Source organism: Glossina fuscipes, unplaced genomic scaffold (genome assembly GCF_014805625.2).
Source record: "Glossina fuscipes isolate IAEA_lab_2018 unplaced genomic scaffold, Yale_Gfus_2 28, whole genome shotgun sequence".
Classification (NCBI taxonomy): Eukaryota; Metazoa; Arthropoda; class Insecta; order Diptera; family Glossinidae; genus Glossina; species Glossina fuscipes.
The window spans coordinates 14,170,582-14,184,106 of record NW_023998423.1 but is presented as its reverse complement, the minus strand read 5'-3'; the positions used below and the strand labels follow the sequence as shown (position 1 = coordinate 14,184,106).

General features: G+C 34.5%; 1 protein-coding gene across 5 annotated transcripts in view; it reads left to right on the top strand.

Annotated features, from left to right (window-relative positions):
* LOC119636705 (RNA-binding protein fusilli) overlaps positions 1-13,525 on the top strand; it is an 87,913-nt gene that overhangs the window by 63,926 nt on the left and 10,462 nt on the right. For 3 of the 5 annotated variants that reach the window (XM_038032263.1, XM_038032262.1, XM_038032264.1), the window contains exons 4-11: positions 2,265-2,541; positions 2,617-2,706; positions 5,611-5,665; positions 7,360-7,470; positions 7,960-8,230; positions 8,302-8,619; positions 8,816-8,962; positions 9,037-10,400. In XM_038032263.1, coding sequence (XP_037888191.1) covers positions 2,265-2,541; positions 2,617-2,706; positions 5,611-5,665; positions 7,360-7,470; positions 7,960-8,230; positions 8,302-8,619; positions 8,816-8,962; positions 9,037-10,227 — 2,460 coding nt within the window. In that variant the 3' untranslated portion in view covers positions 10,228-10,400. Of the gene's footprint in view, positions 1-2,264; positions 2,542-2,616; positions 2,707-5,610; positions 5,666-7,359; positions 7,471-7,959; positions 8,231-8,301; positions 8,620-8,815; positions 8,963-9,036; positions 10,401-13,525 lie in introns of those variants that run through there. The other 2 variants (XM_038032266.1, XM_038032265.1) reach the window with 2 other exon arrangements.

Here is a 13,525-nt window from a genome sequence, read left to right as displayed (position 1 = left end):
TGTAATCTTCAATATTTCATGGCGAAAATTGTTTCATAATCGTAAATTGACAAAAAACTCACCTTTACCGGATTTGGACCACGTAAGTCTATTTCTTGCATATAGCCGCATATACGGATTCTCAGGAAATATGAACCTTTATATGCTAAAACGGCTTAATTTCTAATGTTGTATGATCAAAATTTGTTGATGATTGTAATTTAACATAAAAATAAAATGGACCAAATTTGTATCAAGTGGATCTATTTCTTAGACAATGCATGTGAGATTTGTCATGACCTCTTTAGAAAAAGGTATAATTTTTTATATTTTACGATGAAAATTGGTCCACCGTAGTAATTAAGTAGAAAAATTGACGGGAGAGAACTTGGACCAAATAGATTTAGTTTTTAGATCCTATTGTCTTTAGGAGCTGTCATGAAAATTGAGCCCTTATGAGGAGAGAAAGTCTAGTCTCTAGTGTTTTATGACGCAAGCTGAAAAATAATATGATCTTTAGGAAGTAAATTAGGTTTGTCATATATGGATTAGGACATACGATGTTTTGGACATCGTCCAGTATGCGGGTTTTCATAAGCGATATTCGTTTGCATGAAAATAATGTATAATTTTTGCCATACTGCTGCCTAAACGAATGAATAACTGTACTGGACATAGTTGTGGAGGGTATTTTATGATTGGCTTTGCCCGACTATCATGTTCTTACTTGTTGATCCCCACTTTTCTGACAAACGTGAAGAAAAATTTCTAAACGAACTTTCATCAACTATTTTACGTCAAATTCACAATAATTTTAAAGTCAAAATAAATATTTATGCGGTAGGTGTTACAAGGAATTAGTAAAATAATATTGATCTCAGTTCAACATAAATAATCATATATTAGGTGTTTGCAAAAATTTTAATCAACTTTTTCACTTGAACTACTTTTTCATTTTATTTACTAAGAAATATTGGTATAATGTGTATTAGTCGATACAGTTTCCATCATTTGCAACAATATCTTTGGAGATATCGTGATGAAAGAACTTATATTGGTTTGACAGCGATGCATCCACTGACCCATTTTCGCACTTCTTCGACTTTGCGGGACCGTGTGCCAGCCAAGCCATGCTGCACCGATCTGAACAAGTGGTAATCAGGAACACCATGTCTGGTGAGTCCGCTGTTTGTGGCATAGCTTCGTATTTGAATTGCAACAGCGTATCCTGGACAACTCAGGCAATAAGTCACTAAAATGGCATTTTCAGTCAAGTTGCGAGGTAGCCGTTTTCTTCCTTTTGGACCTCTCCCACGTAACAATTCATTTGTCAACTGCTAACCTATTCGAAAGTTCTTTAAGGGTTTGTGCTGAGTTTTCGACTAATAAATCTTTCAATTCATGATCCTTGAGCTTTTTCGGTCCTCCAAACTGTTCCTTGTCTTTCACATAAAAGCCACTACTGCTTAAATCGTTGTAACCAAAGCCCATAATTGGGGTATAATGGAGCAGTGTCACCATAACCTTTTGAACGTGTTTGATGGCTTTTGGGAGCAGATATCTTCAAATCAAAGAAAAACAAAAATGAATATCGAAAATGCAATTTTAAAGGTTCCATGATGAGCGTCGGCATACCCTGAATAAATCAATAATATTAAATGGAAAACTGTTATTTTATGTACTGGAAGATCAAACCTATCGACTGTGACCATTATGTACATTGGTATTTTTCATTTCTTTATCATTTTTGCCGGTAGAAGTCACTGATCAAAATTTTTGCAAACACCTAGTGCGATATTTTTTAATAAAGTTTTGGATAGATAGGCTACAGAGTTTACTTTTTTCTTTTGTCTAATCTTATATGTTTAAGCAATTATTGACGGCATTTTTCTCTAATAGTTCAAGTTTTACTGATAATTGTTTTTTTTTTTTTTTATCATATTTAAGTTAAATTTTAAAACTTTTTTTTCTAATGACATGTTATTAATAATACAACAAGCAAAGCAACAACAAAAAAACAACCTTAACACACGTCAAACGTTAATAAACAATTTTTTTTTTGTTTTTTATAATTAGTTACGAGAAAAATTCATAACTTAAGTAAACTGAATTATTAACACAATGACACTTGACACCTTAAACCTAATTTTTAAGAGCATAATTTATGTATGTATGCTCAGCTCTTATAATTTTTTTCCTTTTTTTTTTTTTTTAATCCATTTGAGGCGAAAAAATAAAGCTATTTATGCAATTATTATTTTCATATTTATTCTGATTATTTTCAGTTTGATGAATATTTGCGTATACTGTCGTTGAGTGACACCGATTTTAAATTAATAACCGATGGTCAATTGCCTTTACGTCAGTGTTTACATCGTGAGGCATGCGTTAAGGAAATCGAGTTACCCGCTTATTATAATAAGTTTTCTGATTTACGTAAAGAATTCAATCATTTCAAGTCCGGCGATTTATCGCGTGCTCTAGTGCCCGTTAAAGATATTAAAAAAATATTGCAATTACCGGCAACACAACTGCCGCAAAGTATAGCGGAAATGGTGAAAGGTAAAGTATTTGTAATTTAAAAAAAAAACCAAAAAAAAAAAAATCATTTATATAATTTTTCTCCTAAATTTACAGAATTAAACATTACCGCCGGCGATGATAGTGAATTTTATATGAAGGAATGTCGTGATATGATTTTGATTATACAACATTTGCTCAAAGCAGGTAACTCATTACTCTTTACTTATACTTACAAAATTTGTAATCTTTTCTTTCGTCCAAGGTGTGCCTAGTGTAGGAACCCTTATGGCGAAAGTTTTCCATTAAGAACTTTTTCTAATCAATTTCCTTCTCTATAAACGTGCCTTGGCAGTTAAATGTCAGTAAAATGGTTCATGGTTGTTCCACGTTATTTGTAGAACTTTCATTGTATTGGAGCAGACATAGACTAAACACTCTATTGTTATAATCCCTTTAATCAGGGACGAGGTAAAGGAGCAAGAAGGATTGCAATAAATACATGAAAATGGCATTTAATTATCAATTGTGTCTTATGGACAGGCAAACCTTAGGAAAGTCTGAAAAACAGGCTTTATCGTCCATAATTATACATGTTGTCAATATCATGCTCACTATTCCTATTCCTTAACTGCTTACAATAGGAATTTCGGGCCATAGAAAATTTTCTTTCCAACGTTGTCTCATATCATAAACTACAGTGATAATTAAGCTTTAACTTTCAAATGGATCGTGATGTAGATGTTCATCGCATGTCTAAAACCTCTTTATATAGCAAACTTCGCATAGTGTTTGTTTTTTTTTTAACCACAAGTCTTTGGACAATTTATTTCTTTATCTATGACAATTTTCATTGTTGGCTCTCTATATGAATAAAATTTCCGTTCGGCAGGTGTTTCGAATTACGATTATTTGTATAGAAAGCAATCAAACAAGGGATCTATTGTGTCGCAATTCGTAATTGTAGATTTCCGCACAAGAAGGATTTACTGAAAATGAAGAGTCCGAGGAGAACCTATGAGGAAAGAATTTCTCATCATATCATCATGGTATTGTCTTTTCAGCGATGATGTGGAAAGACAACAAGGTTGTTACTTTTTGCTTACCGTAATATGGTATCAAACATTGTAGCCATAACTGCACATCACTGAGTGAAAGTGTTGCGGACCCAATTTGGTTTTGTTAAAGAAAGGTTTGAAGGCTTTGTTTATAGTAAACATATTTATGGGCGGATTGCATTTAATTTCAAATTCGATCTCTTAAGAGACCCGGACTGCACATTCCAACATCCGCTTTCGATTTTTTACGATACAAGCAGGTGGCTTGTAGCCTAGACGGCGGATATCGACTAAGAATTTTATATCGATTAAAATTGTGTCTATGCTTACCACGCGTACGTAATGAGATTTTTTGGTGATAACAAGATGATAGAGCAAATCGAGTGCACCGCATTTGTCGGTAGAGCGGAAGAAAGATTGAATTTAATAACACTGTTCTAATAAGATAGCTTTATGAGAGGATGTTAATCAGATATGTCCATAGGACAAACCCAGCTAAGCTTTGAATTTTATACCAAATTATTTTCCTGTTAGGGAAGAAAACTAATGCGTGAAAAGTTCGAAACCGTGCTTGAAGGCGGGCATGTAGTGGGGGCGCGCACGGTAGGTGTGAGAGACGTAAATATCCGAAGTTGTTTTTTCTTTTTTTACCTTAGACACATGGGAGCAATAACTACTCGGAATAGCAAAGCATATCACTGTCGAAGTTTTGCGGCGAGGAAACAGCATTTGCAAAAATCTTTGCTTTTCTGCTTTAATTTGACAAAAAACGCAGCTAATACACATCGTCATTTTGAAAGGGGTACACGCAGACATATATTTTCAACATCGGAAATTGCTTGGAAAGATACATTTAAACGCTTCCGAAATGACGATTTATACACCGGGAACAAGGAGCGCTCTGCAACATCGAAAACAGTTAGGGACACTAACCTGCAAGTGTGGTTGGACGTAGATGATGCGCAACGACGAGCTCAAGAGGAATTAAACATGAAACACTGTGGTGCTTTCAAAAGCTTACAACTTTGGGGGAAAACGTATATTGCAGAAGTTGATTGGGGCGTAGATAGAAAGCTGAAGGGCCATTGTCGAAATGATTTCGCTGTTACAGGCGATGAGGGGTGGTTAGATTTCGAGAATCAAAAACGTGAAAAATCGCTGCTCTAAGCTGGCAAATGACTAACGTCGATGCCTAGACCAAATTGATTTGAAAAGAAGACAATGCTGAGCGCGTGATGAGACCAAAGAAGAATCGCGTACAATATGACCTGCTGACGTCAGCAGACACCGTTATATACGGCAACTGCTCGAAGAAGTACAGAGGGATGTCGCACTTTTATCGTTCAGAATACCATCAAAATGCTGAAACGAGATTTGCTATAGCAAGCGACCTACTATTTGCCAGACCTACCCACTTCTGATTATCGTTTGTTGTTGTGCCATTGTTTTTCATGGATTACGCTTGGCCAATTTCAAAGTGCTACATAATTGTTTAGATAAAGGATATCGTCCCCAAGGAGGTGCAGTTCCTCGTCGTGGTCTTCATTTTTTTGCTTTTTTAGTACAGGGGATGCTCCTGTACGTATTACTGGTTGACGGTCAAAAAGAAGTGGGGAAGGAGAAGTATGTGCCAACTGAGAACTTACTCAGACTTTCTAGTCGCGACCCCATCAACTCATTATTTATTGTTCCAGTGTGGAGATCCGAAACTTGCTGACGGCCTGGGTTCCAGTGTAGATCCGTTATTCTCTAATTCAATATGTTTATGTGTTGTCAGGAATAGAATTCGTATCGGGTGATGCACGATACTTTAAGTAAACCATTTCTTTTGATTTATTAGAAAACAAATAATCCGAAAACTTATGCCTGGACCTAATGTATTTATTGACAAGAAAGTTTAGCTCTCTGGTAAACAATGGAATTTTTCTAATGACATAGTAATGTTTTACTCTTTAAGTAAATTTTGTGGCATTATATTCCTTAGGCATACATTAAGCTTGTTTATTCAAAAGAGTCAACTGATAATAATCAATTGGTTTTCTCTCCTTTTCAGGTCATAAATTTATTGCAAACGAAACTGTGAATTTGATATTAGAACCTGGTATTTGGTAAGTACTATCCTAAAGCATGATTAGATAAATTTCACTATGTATATGTGTAACATTCAACTTATTATCAATCCTATATATCGTTTTAAAAGATTCAAAGGCAGACAAACAGAGTAACTTAAAAACATCGATAAAAATTCCAAAACATAATCATGAAAATAAGCCACAAAGACGAATTCAGGGTACCTGTTAAACTCTTAAGGCAAGCGAAAATTGTTAAAGACAAGCGTGGCAAAGGACAAATCACGACTTTTTGGAAAATCTTTATAAAATGTTCGAAAATACTCTTTTCAAACGAACCTATAGGAGTCGTATACGAGTTCGTCAAACATACGCGTATCGGGAGTGCTATCGGCAAACAAGAAAATTATAATCATTTTAAAGCGCCAAGAGTGGGTCTTTATTAAGTCAAACAACAAACAAAATGTTACCTCTTTATTAGTTTAGTCATGCAGAATAGTTCCTACCTCGAAGTTTTATATAAACAATGGTATTAAGTTTTAGAGTCCATATGTTTTCCAGGTTGTATGTTTTTTTTTATTATTCCAGTCGTTTTGACGTCACATCAAAGATACGTATGTGACTCAATTCAGATTTCTAGTTTGGTGATCCTAAGAATATGGTAGATGTCCTCGAATGCATTCGCAAAGCCGAGGCGAACTAAAGAGATGACAATTTATACACTCTTTTAATCGATATTCATATTTACCAACACAAAAAGAAATGTGTACTTTCTGCTGTTACAAGCGGGTGGACGTAATAAGCATGCGCCGATTCTTTGGTGATCGTCATAAGAAGTAAACTCCACACACCGTGCTACATCCAATAAAGTCTATCCTTACAAAAAAAAAAAAAAACAAAAAGTCCAATACAAACAGCGGCCACTTGATCATTATCAGTGGAGCGTTGTAAACAAAAACTCTATAGCACCATAAAAATAAAATTATATATATATATATAAATATATATTGTTTTTGAGAGGGTTGAGATCCAGCAATCCGTAAAGATAAAGAGAGAAGCAGAAGAGAGACTAAGAACGACGAGGGCTCTTTCTCGTTTATAGTGTGTCTTCTCTCTTCTCATAAATTCTTTTCGAAAATCGATTTTGTTATCTCTTCGGCTTTGATTTCAAGTCTTTCCCACGACGTCAAACAGTAAGTTTTCGAGTCTAAGTTATTAAAGACTGAATCCTTAGTTAGTGAGATTTTTTAAAGATTTTATTAAGCAAATGTAAGCAAATATAAACAAACAACGGCAGACGTTCAAGTGGAACTATTGATATAAAAAAAAAATAAAAAAATTAAGAAAATGTTTATTTTTCTTTATTTCTTTACTTGTAAAATAATAGCAAAATTAATATAAAAAAACTTTTTACATATAGTTAAAAAATATTGTTTGTTTATATATCAAAGTCTTCCCGTGTATAAAGTGTTTACAGTAAGTGTTGTTAGTGTGTTGTTGTTGATTTTAAACCTAATTAAGCAAATCTCAGCACATTTTTTTCTTTATTGCAAACGTGATTTTTTCGCTAAAAGAAAAAATACGAAAATTATAAGAAAATCATAATAAAATTTTTTTTTTTTTGCCACGAATATGTGGTCGATTAAAACTGAGTTTAGCGTTTAATGTATTTTTAACTAATAAAAATTCGTTGAAATGTATCTATGAAATCATTTCTTATCTTATGTTTTCAGCTCAATTGATGACGAAATTGATGGTAATTGCATTGTGAGAGCTCGTGGTTTACCCTGGCAGAGCAGTGATCAGGACATAGCCAAATTCTTTCGAGGACTTAACGTAGCTAAGTAAGTATTTCGTTGCTTTATTGCTGTTAAGATAAACTCTAAAAATTTTTCTTTTTGATAATTAACGGATGCTGCTTGCACATGTATCTCGGTTAGCGAGTCGAGCGCCGCGATTTGTCATTTATTTAAGAAACGGTGCACTCATAGGTCGTTCACGCACTGATAAGAGATCAAAAGGTTTATAAGATTGTGTTATGTCTTCCTTTGCAAGCGTATCAACAGAAACGTATACACATGCATGCCTTCGACTTTTTTCTTTTTCTTGAGATTCATTGCTGAAATAGATCTCTTTTGTTTTTGCTGTCGCCTTAATCGATTGATATATGTATATACGTGTTATTGTTCGCTTTTCGAAAATATTGAATGATTTTGTTTTATTTATTTATTTTTATTTTTATTTTTTTTTCAATTCTTAAGCTTCGAATTATTGATAATACCCGGAATGTAAGCAAAAAAAAAATTCATTTCATTTTTCTTTTTTTTTCACAGAGGTGGCGTAGCTTTGTGTCTGTCGCCATTGGGTCGCCGAAACGGTGAAGCTTTGATACGATTTATATCGCAAGAGCATCGCGATATGGCTTTGAAACGTCACAAACATCATATAGGCAATCGTTACATCGAAGTTTACCGAGCCACGGGGGAAGATTTCCTATCAGTGGCCGGTGGTGCCTCCAATGAAGCACAAGCCTTCCTCTCGAAAGGAGCTCAAGTGATCATACGTATGCGTGGTCTACCTTACGACTGTACTGCTAAACAAGTGGTAAGAATTTGTCATCCTCCAATCCGTGATCTACTAAATCCATTAGCTCTTCTCTTCCATTTTGCTTATAGCTGGATTTCTTTACCAACGGTGAAAATCCTTGTCAAGTTTTAGATGGCACTGAAGGTGTATTGTTTGTAAAGAAACCGGATGGTCGTGCGACGGGAGACGCGTTTGTTTTATTTGCTAATGACACTGATGCGCCAAAAGCATTAGCTCGTCATCGGGAATCTATAGGTCAACGTTACATTGAATTATTTAGATCGACTACAGCGGAAGTACAACAAGTTCTAAATCGATCCTTAGATCCAAAAACATATGAAGCTATTACTCATCAGCCACCCTTAATAGCTCAGCTACCGCCCATGCAACTTTCGTTATTGCCTCAGGTAAAACATAAGGGTCTAGTATGATTCACACCATCACTTATAGTGGCATAATAGTGACAGCTGCCTAACTTAACGTCCTGCCATGTTTTAACTAATGGCTAATACTATTGTCTCGAATGCTGTGTTGTGAATCATAATACACCCGACAATTTTAAATTTTTCATAGTTTTCAATAAATTTCTTTATATATTTTCAGCATCTGATTACATCCGGCACTACGAAGAACTGCATACGCTTGCGGGGGCTACCTTATGAGGCTTTAGTTGAACATATTCTACACTTTCTCGATGATTTTGCCAAACATATCATTTATCAAGGCGTTCATATGGTGATTAATGCTCAGGTAAGATGTGCTTATTTATATAATTTATTATGCTAGTTTCTACTACTCTGCACTTTTGTTTGCTTATATTTAAGGGTCAGCCTAGTGGTGAGGCTTTTATACAAATGGATTCGGAAGAGTCTGCTCGATTATGTGCGCAACGTAAACACCATCAGTTTATGGTATTTGGTAAAAAATACCGCTACATAGAAGTGTTTCAATGCTCAGGTGACGACATGAATGCCGTTTTAAACGGTGGTTTACCGTCACCGGTACCAGCAGTCCAAACGCATCCTCATTTGTCGGCTGGTAAGCAGCCTTCTCTATTGTCACCGGGTATGTTAACACAACAGCAGCCGCCCAACGCACAAGCTATAAGTACTCATACGCATGCCCATCACACTCACGCTCATGCTCATGCTCATGCCCATGCTCATGCTCATGCTCATACTTTGCAATCACCGCCCTCGGTAGCGGCGGCAGTAGCCGCGCTTTCACATCCTCCACACGTAGCTATGCCTGCGGGAGCTGCTGCGGCCGTAGCCGCCACTCCCGGTAGCATCTCCCCGTTTTTAACAGCTGCCGGGCCCCCCACTACCGTAGCACATCCTTCCTTGGCCCATAGTGCAGTAGCGGCCGCCGCAGCGGCCCAAACTGCTGCTCTGGCTAGTCCCCCTACCCAGTTGCAATTACCGGCGGGAACAGCTTCGGCTGTTAGCCCTCAAGCCGCCATGACATTTCCTTTTAATTTGTCTTTACCTCCTCCACCTTCGGCGGCCACTGCTGCCGCCAATTCTGCTTTAATAGCCCAACAGCAAGCTCAATTTATAGCTCAACATAATTTATTGGCACGCCAACAAGCCGCTGCTGCGGCATCTGCAGTTGAACAGCATTCTCTCTATACTAACGTGAGTCCCTTATTTATGCAACATCCAGCTTCCCCAGCAGGAAGTTTGAGTACGGCAGCCAGTGCGACGCATGCCGGACATCCACAATTTGTCTTTATGCCGCGTCCTTATTTTCAGCCCTTTCAATTAGGTTATATGACCACAGCTCAGCAGGGCTATCAGTTTAGCGGACTTATGCCGCCACCGGCTGTTGCACCCAGCGGTATGCAGATGGCAGCGGCAAATGCTGCAGCTAGCGTAGCCAGCATACCACATTCAATGAAGCGCAGTTACGAAAGTGCTTTTCAACAAGAAGCTACGGCAGCAGCCGGAGCAGCCAAAAGAGCATTAACAAGGCCACCAGGTAACATATATTCGTTCTATAATCCGGGAGTTTAATAATGTCGAACGTGTCAGATATGTTGTACGATTGTTACGAGTGAAAGAATTTCATCCGTCATAGGCTGTTCTATTGAACGCCTAATTGGCTAAGAGTAGCCTTGAAAATTCCGTTTTATTTATAGATATGACATTCCCCAATTTTGCCAGCTAAGCTTTATTCAAAGCTATTAGTGCTTCCTTAAAAAAAAAAAAAAAAAAAAAAAAAAATTAAAAAAAATTAGAGTTTTTTATGGGGGGGGGTTTTATTTCAAAATAATTTAAAAAAAAAAAAAAAAAAAAAGAACTTTTATTAGCATTTTTACACATATATTTTTCTTATCATATTTTATAATTTTTACTCTTTTTTTTACATATATATATACACATTTATATAACAATAATGGGTTAACTTTATATTGGCAACTATATATAATTTAATATTAAGTGAAAGTAATTTGAAAAAAAAAATTAAAGAAAAAAAAACAATTCTTTTCTTAAAGAAAAGAATTTAGATCGTAAGTCAAAAAAACAAAAAAAAACAAAAAAACAAATTAAAAAAAACAAAATCTTTCTTAATTGAGACTTAATTAATTACAAATTTTTTTCAATTTAAAATTTTAATAATCGATTTACTAAGCGGTAGAAAAGTTGCGGAAAATGAATGATGTCTCAATTTTCCGAAAAGAGAGGCTTGAACGTTAATCAAATATTATTTCGAAGAGCTTTAAGAGAATCAAAGCTTGCCAACCTTTAAAATTATACATATATTATTATTTATTCTTTTTTTGTTTTTTAACTTTTTTTTTTAAAAATTTTATAAATTAATAAAATAATTTTTTTTAAATTATAAATACATATCGATAAAATGTTTGATTAACGTCTGGTGTTGGCTTTTTTTCGTCTTCTAAAGGGTTTCAATGAAAATGTTTTTATTATTAATCTTAAATGTGTGTTTATCGGGGCATTTGAAGCTATTCAGTTAAACAATTTTCTTTTAATTGCAAAACATGTGTTTCATTATTATTATATTTTTTTTTTTAATATATTTTAATAATATGTAAACCCACTTTTAAACATATATACATATATATACATATATATATATAGAAAATCAAAAAGGAAAACTATTTTTTTAGCTTTATAATAATCTATAGTTTATTTAATAATATTTCTTATAGTTCTTCTTTTTTTTTGTTGTTTAATTCTCTTCCGTTCACTTTCTTTATTGAAAATTTTTCCTGTGTGTCTCTTATTATTTTTGTTACTATATTTATTAGTTTTCTAATGGATATATATTTGTTTTTTTTTTTTTTTTCTACATTTACATCCATTGGCATATATTATCGTGGTGTTAGTCGAAATTCGTAATTTAATGTTTGTTGTTGTTATTATTGTCACTACTAACCTTACGTACATTAGACGATGAAAAAAAAAAAAAAAAACAATTTATTTTTTTCTTATCTTTATTTTAATTTTTTAATTATCAATTTTTTATCTTGATGGGGAATCGTATTCGTGAAAAATAAGCATTTTTTTTTTGCTTTAGAACTGTTTCATACTCACCATTTGAGGTTTAGAAATGTACTAATTTTCTTAATCTATTTAAGGCAAATCAAAAATACAAATTAATAACATAACTATCAAAGTTGAGATTAACATATCTCTCTGCTTATGTACTATTTCGAATGCAAAGGCGAACTGGGATTTTGTAAAGATATTTCTACCTTCTAAATAACCTCCAATGGAAATCTTATTATGACACTTATAATTGCTATTCAATCAAATGATGCGATCAGATGAGAGACGGAATAGATGGTCTTCGGCCATGTTTACCTTAAAGAAATTAAAATGTTTTATATGTATTTAATATAAGAATTTCACTCAGCCTTACTATGTCCTTCTGTTTCTTACGTTCTTCCTGTCGCAAAAGATGGTTCAAAGACTAATACTCTAGCAACTTGCAGAAAAAAAAGAAAGTATTTTCGGGGATTGAGTATTACATTATTATTAGAAGATTGAAGAAAACTTGTTTATGGAAAGATATCAAGTCGTCGTTCTCGCGACAAGCAAATATGCAAAGTCAGCCTTCTATCTTTCATAGTTGATGAGTCACGAGTAAAAAACCACAAATTTTTGCTTAGAGACAACAAGATGCGTCCAGTTGATGCTTTTGCCATGACCAATATGTGACCCATTTTCAATATCAACCTCCGTGTAAGGACTTTCAATGTTTCTGCCAAGTTCGAAATCGATAAAATCATTTTTATGATCATTGGAATGTTTGCTACGGACGTAACACAATCAGGCAAGCAGAGGGACGTGGTTAAATTGGTTTAGAATATGACGCTGATTAGGCCTACGTGTAACTTATGGGATCTTTGAAGCTTCCTTTTCATGCTTCGGTGATGGGTATAAAGAAAACATTTAATCTACTTGTCTACAACGAGTACAGTACATAGAGGATCTGAGAACTAACGATTTCTGCGTCATTGGCAAGAATTTCAATGGAAAGATTAAATTTTTGAAAAAGATATGGGGTTCAGAGTTATTCGAAAGCTCTCAGTGCTACTGTCAAAAAAGTGGGTAGTTGGGGAGACGTAATTTTTTGGTGTTGATTATGAATTCGACTATCGAATTCAATATTTTTTAGTCGCTTCAAATATTACTTTGGAAATCATTGAAAAAAGAAGTCTACTTTAGAATATAAGGGATTTTTTATTATCGTAGGACCGCAGACTACGCGTCCATAATACATTTTAAAATTTTAAACGGCTCCATCTCGAAATACGATATATCAAAACTGCCCCGGGCATTCCATTCCATTTCCATTCCCTCCAGAGGAATTTCCTTCGGTACCTTTAAAATAACGTTCTCTAGGGGAGTACGTAGGCCTTTTTCGATAAATCTATTTTGGTTTTGCTAATAGAATTCATTCAAATCGCACGGGAATCAATATTTTCAAGAAGTTCTATTGCACTAGCTGAAGCCGTGAAGAATAAATGATTTTTTCTTTTTTTTTTTTAAACCAAATTTGCTCTAAAATTAACCCGTTTCGCAGAGTTACTTTAACTGACAAATTTACTTAAAAGAATAATCGTTCCGGTGTTGCCATTTTTTAATATTTTTCCAAATATGACAAGAGGTGTTCTCAAATATTATTGTTCTGTTACCTTTCGTTGAATGCCAAGAAAATTACTAAATAACTCCTCTTTTCTAGATTGCTACAGTGGTTCTTGCCGTTTAAAAGCCCAAAATATGGTTTTAGCTGCTTTTACGAAAGTATATTAAAGTTTCAAAAAATTAAGTGGGCAACTAA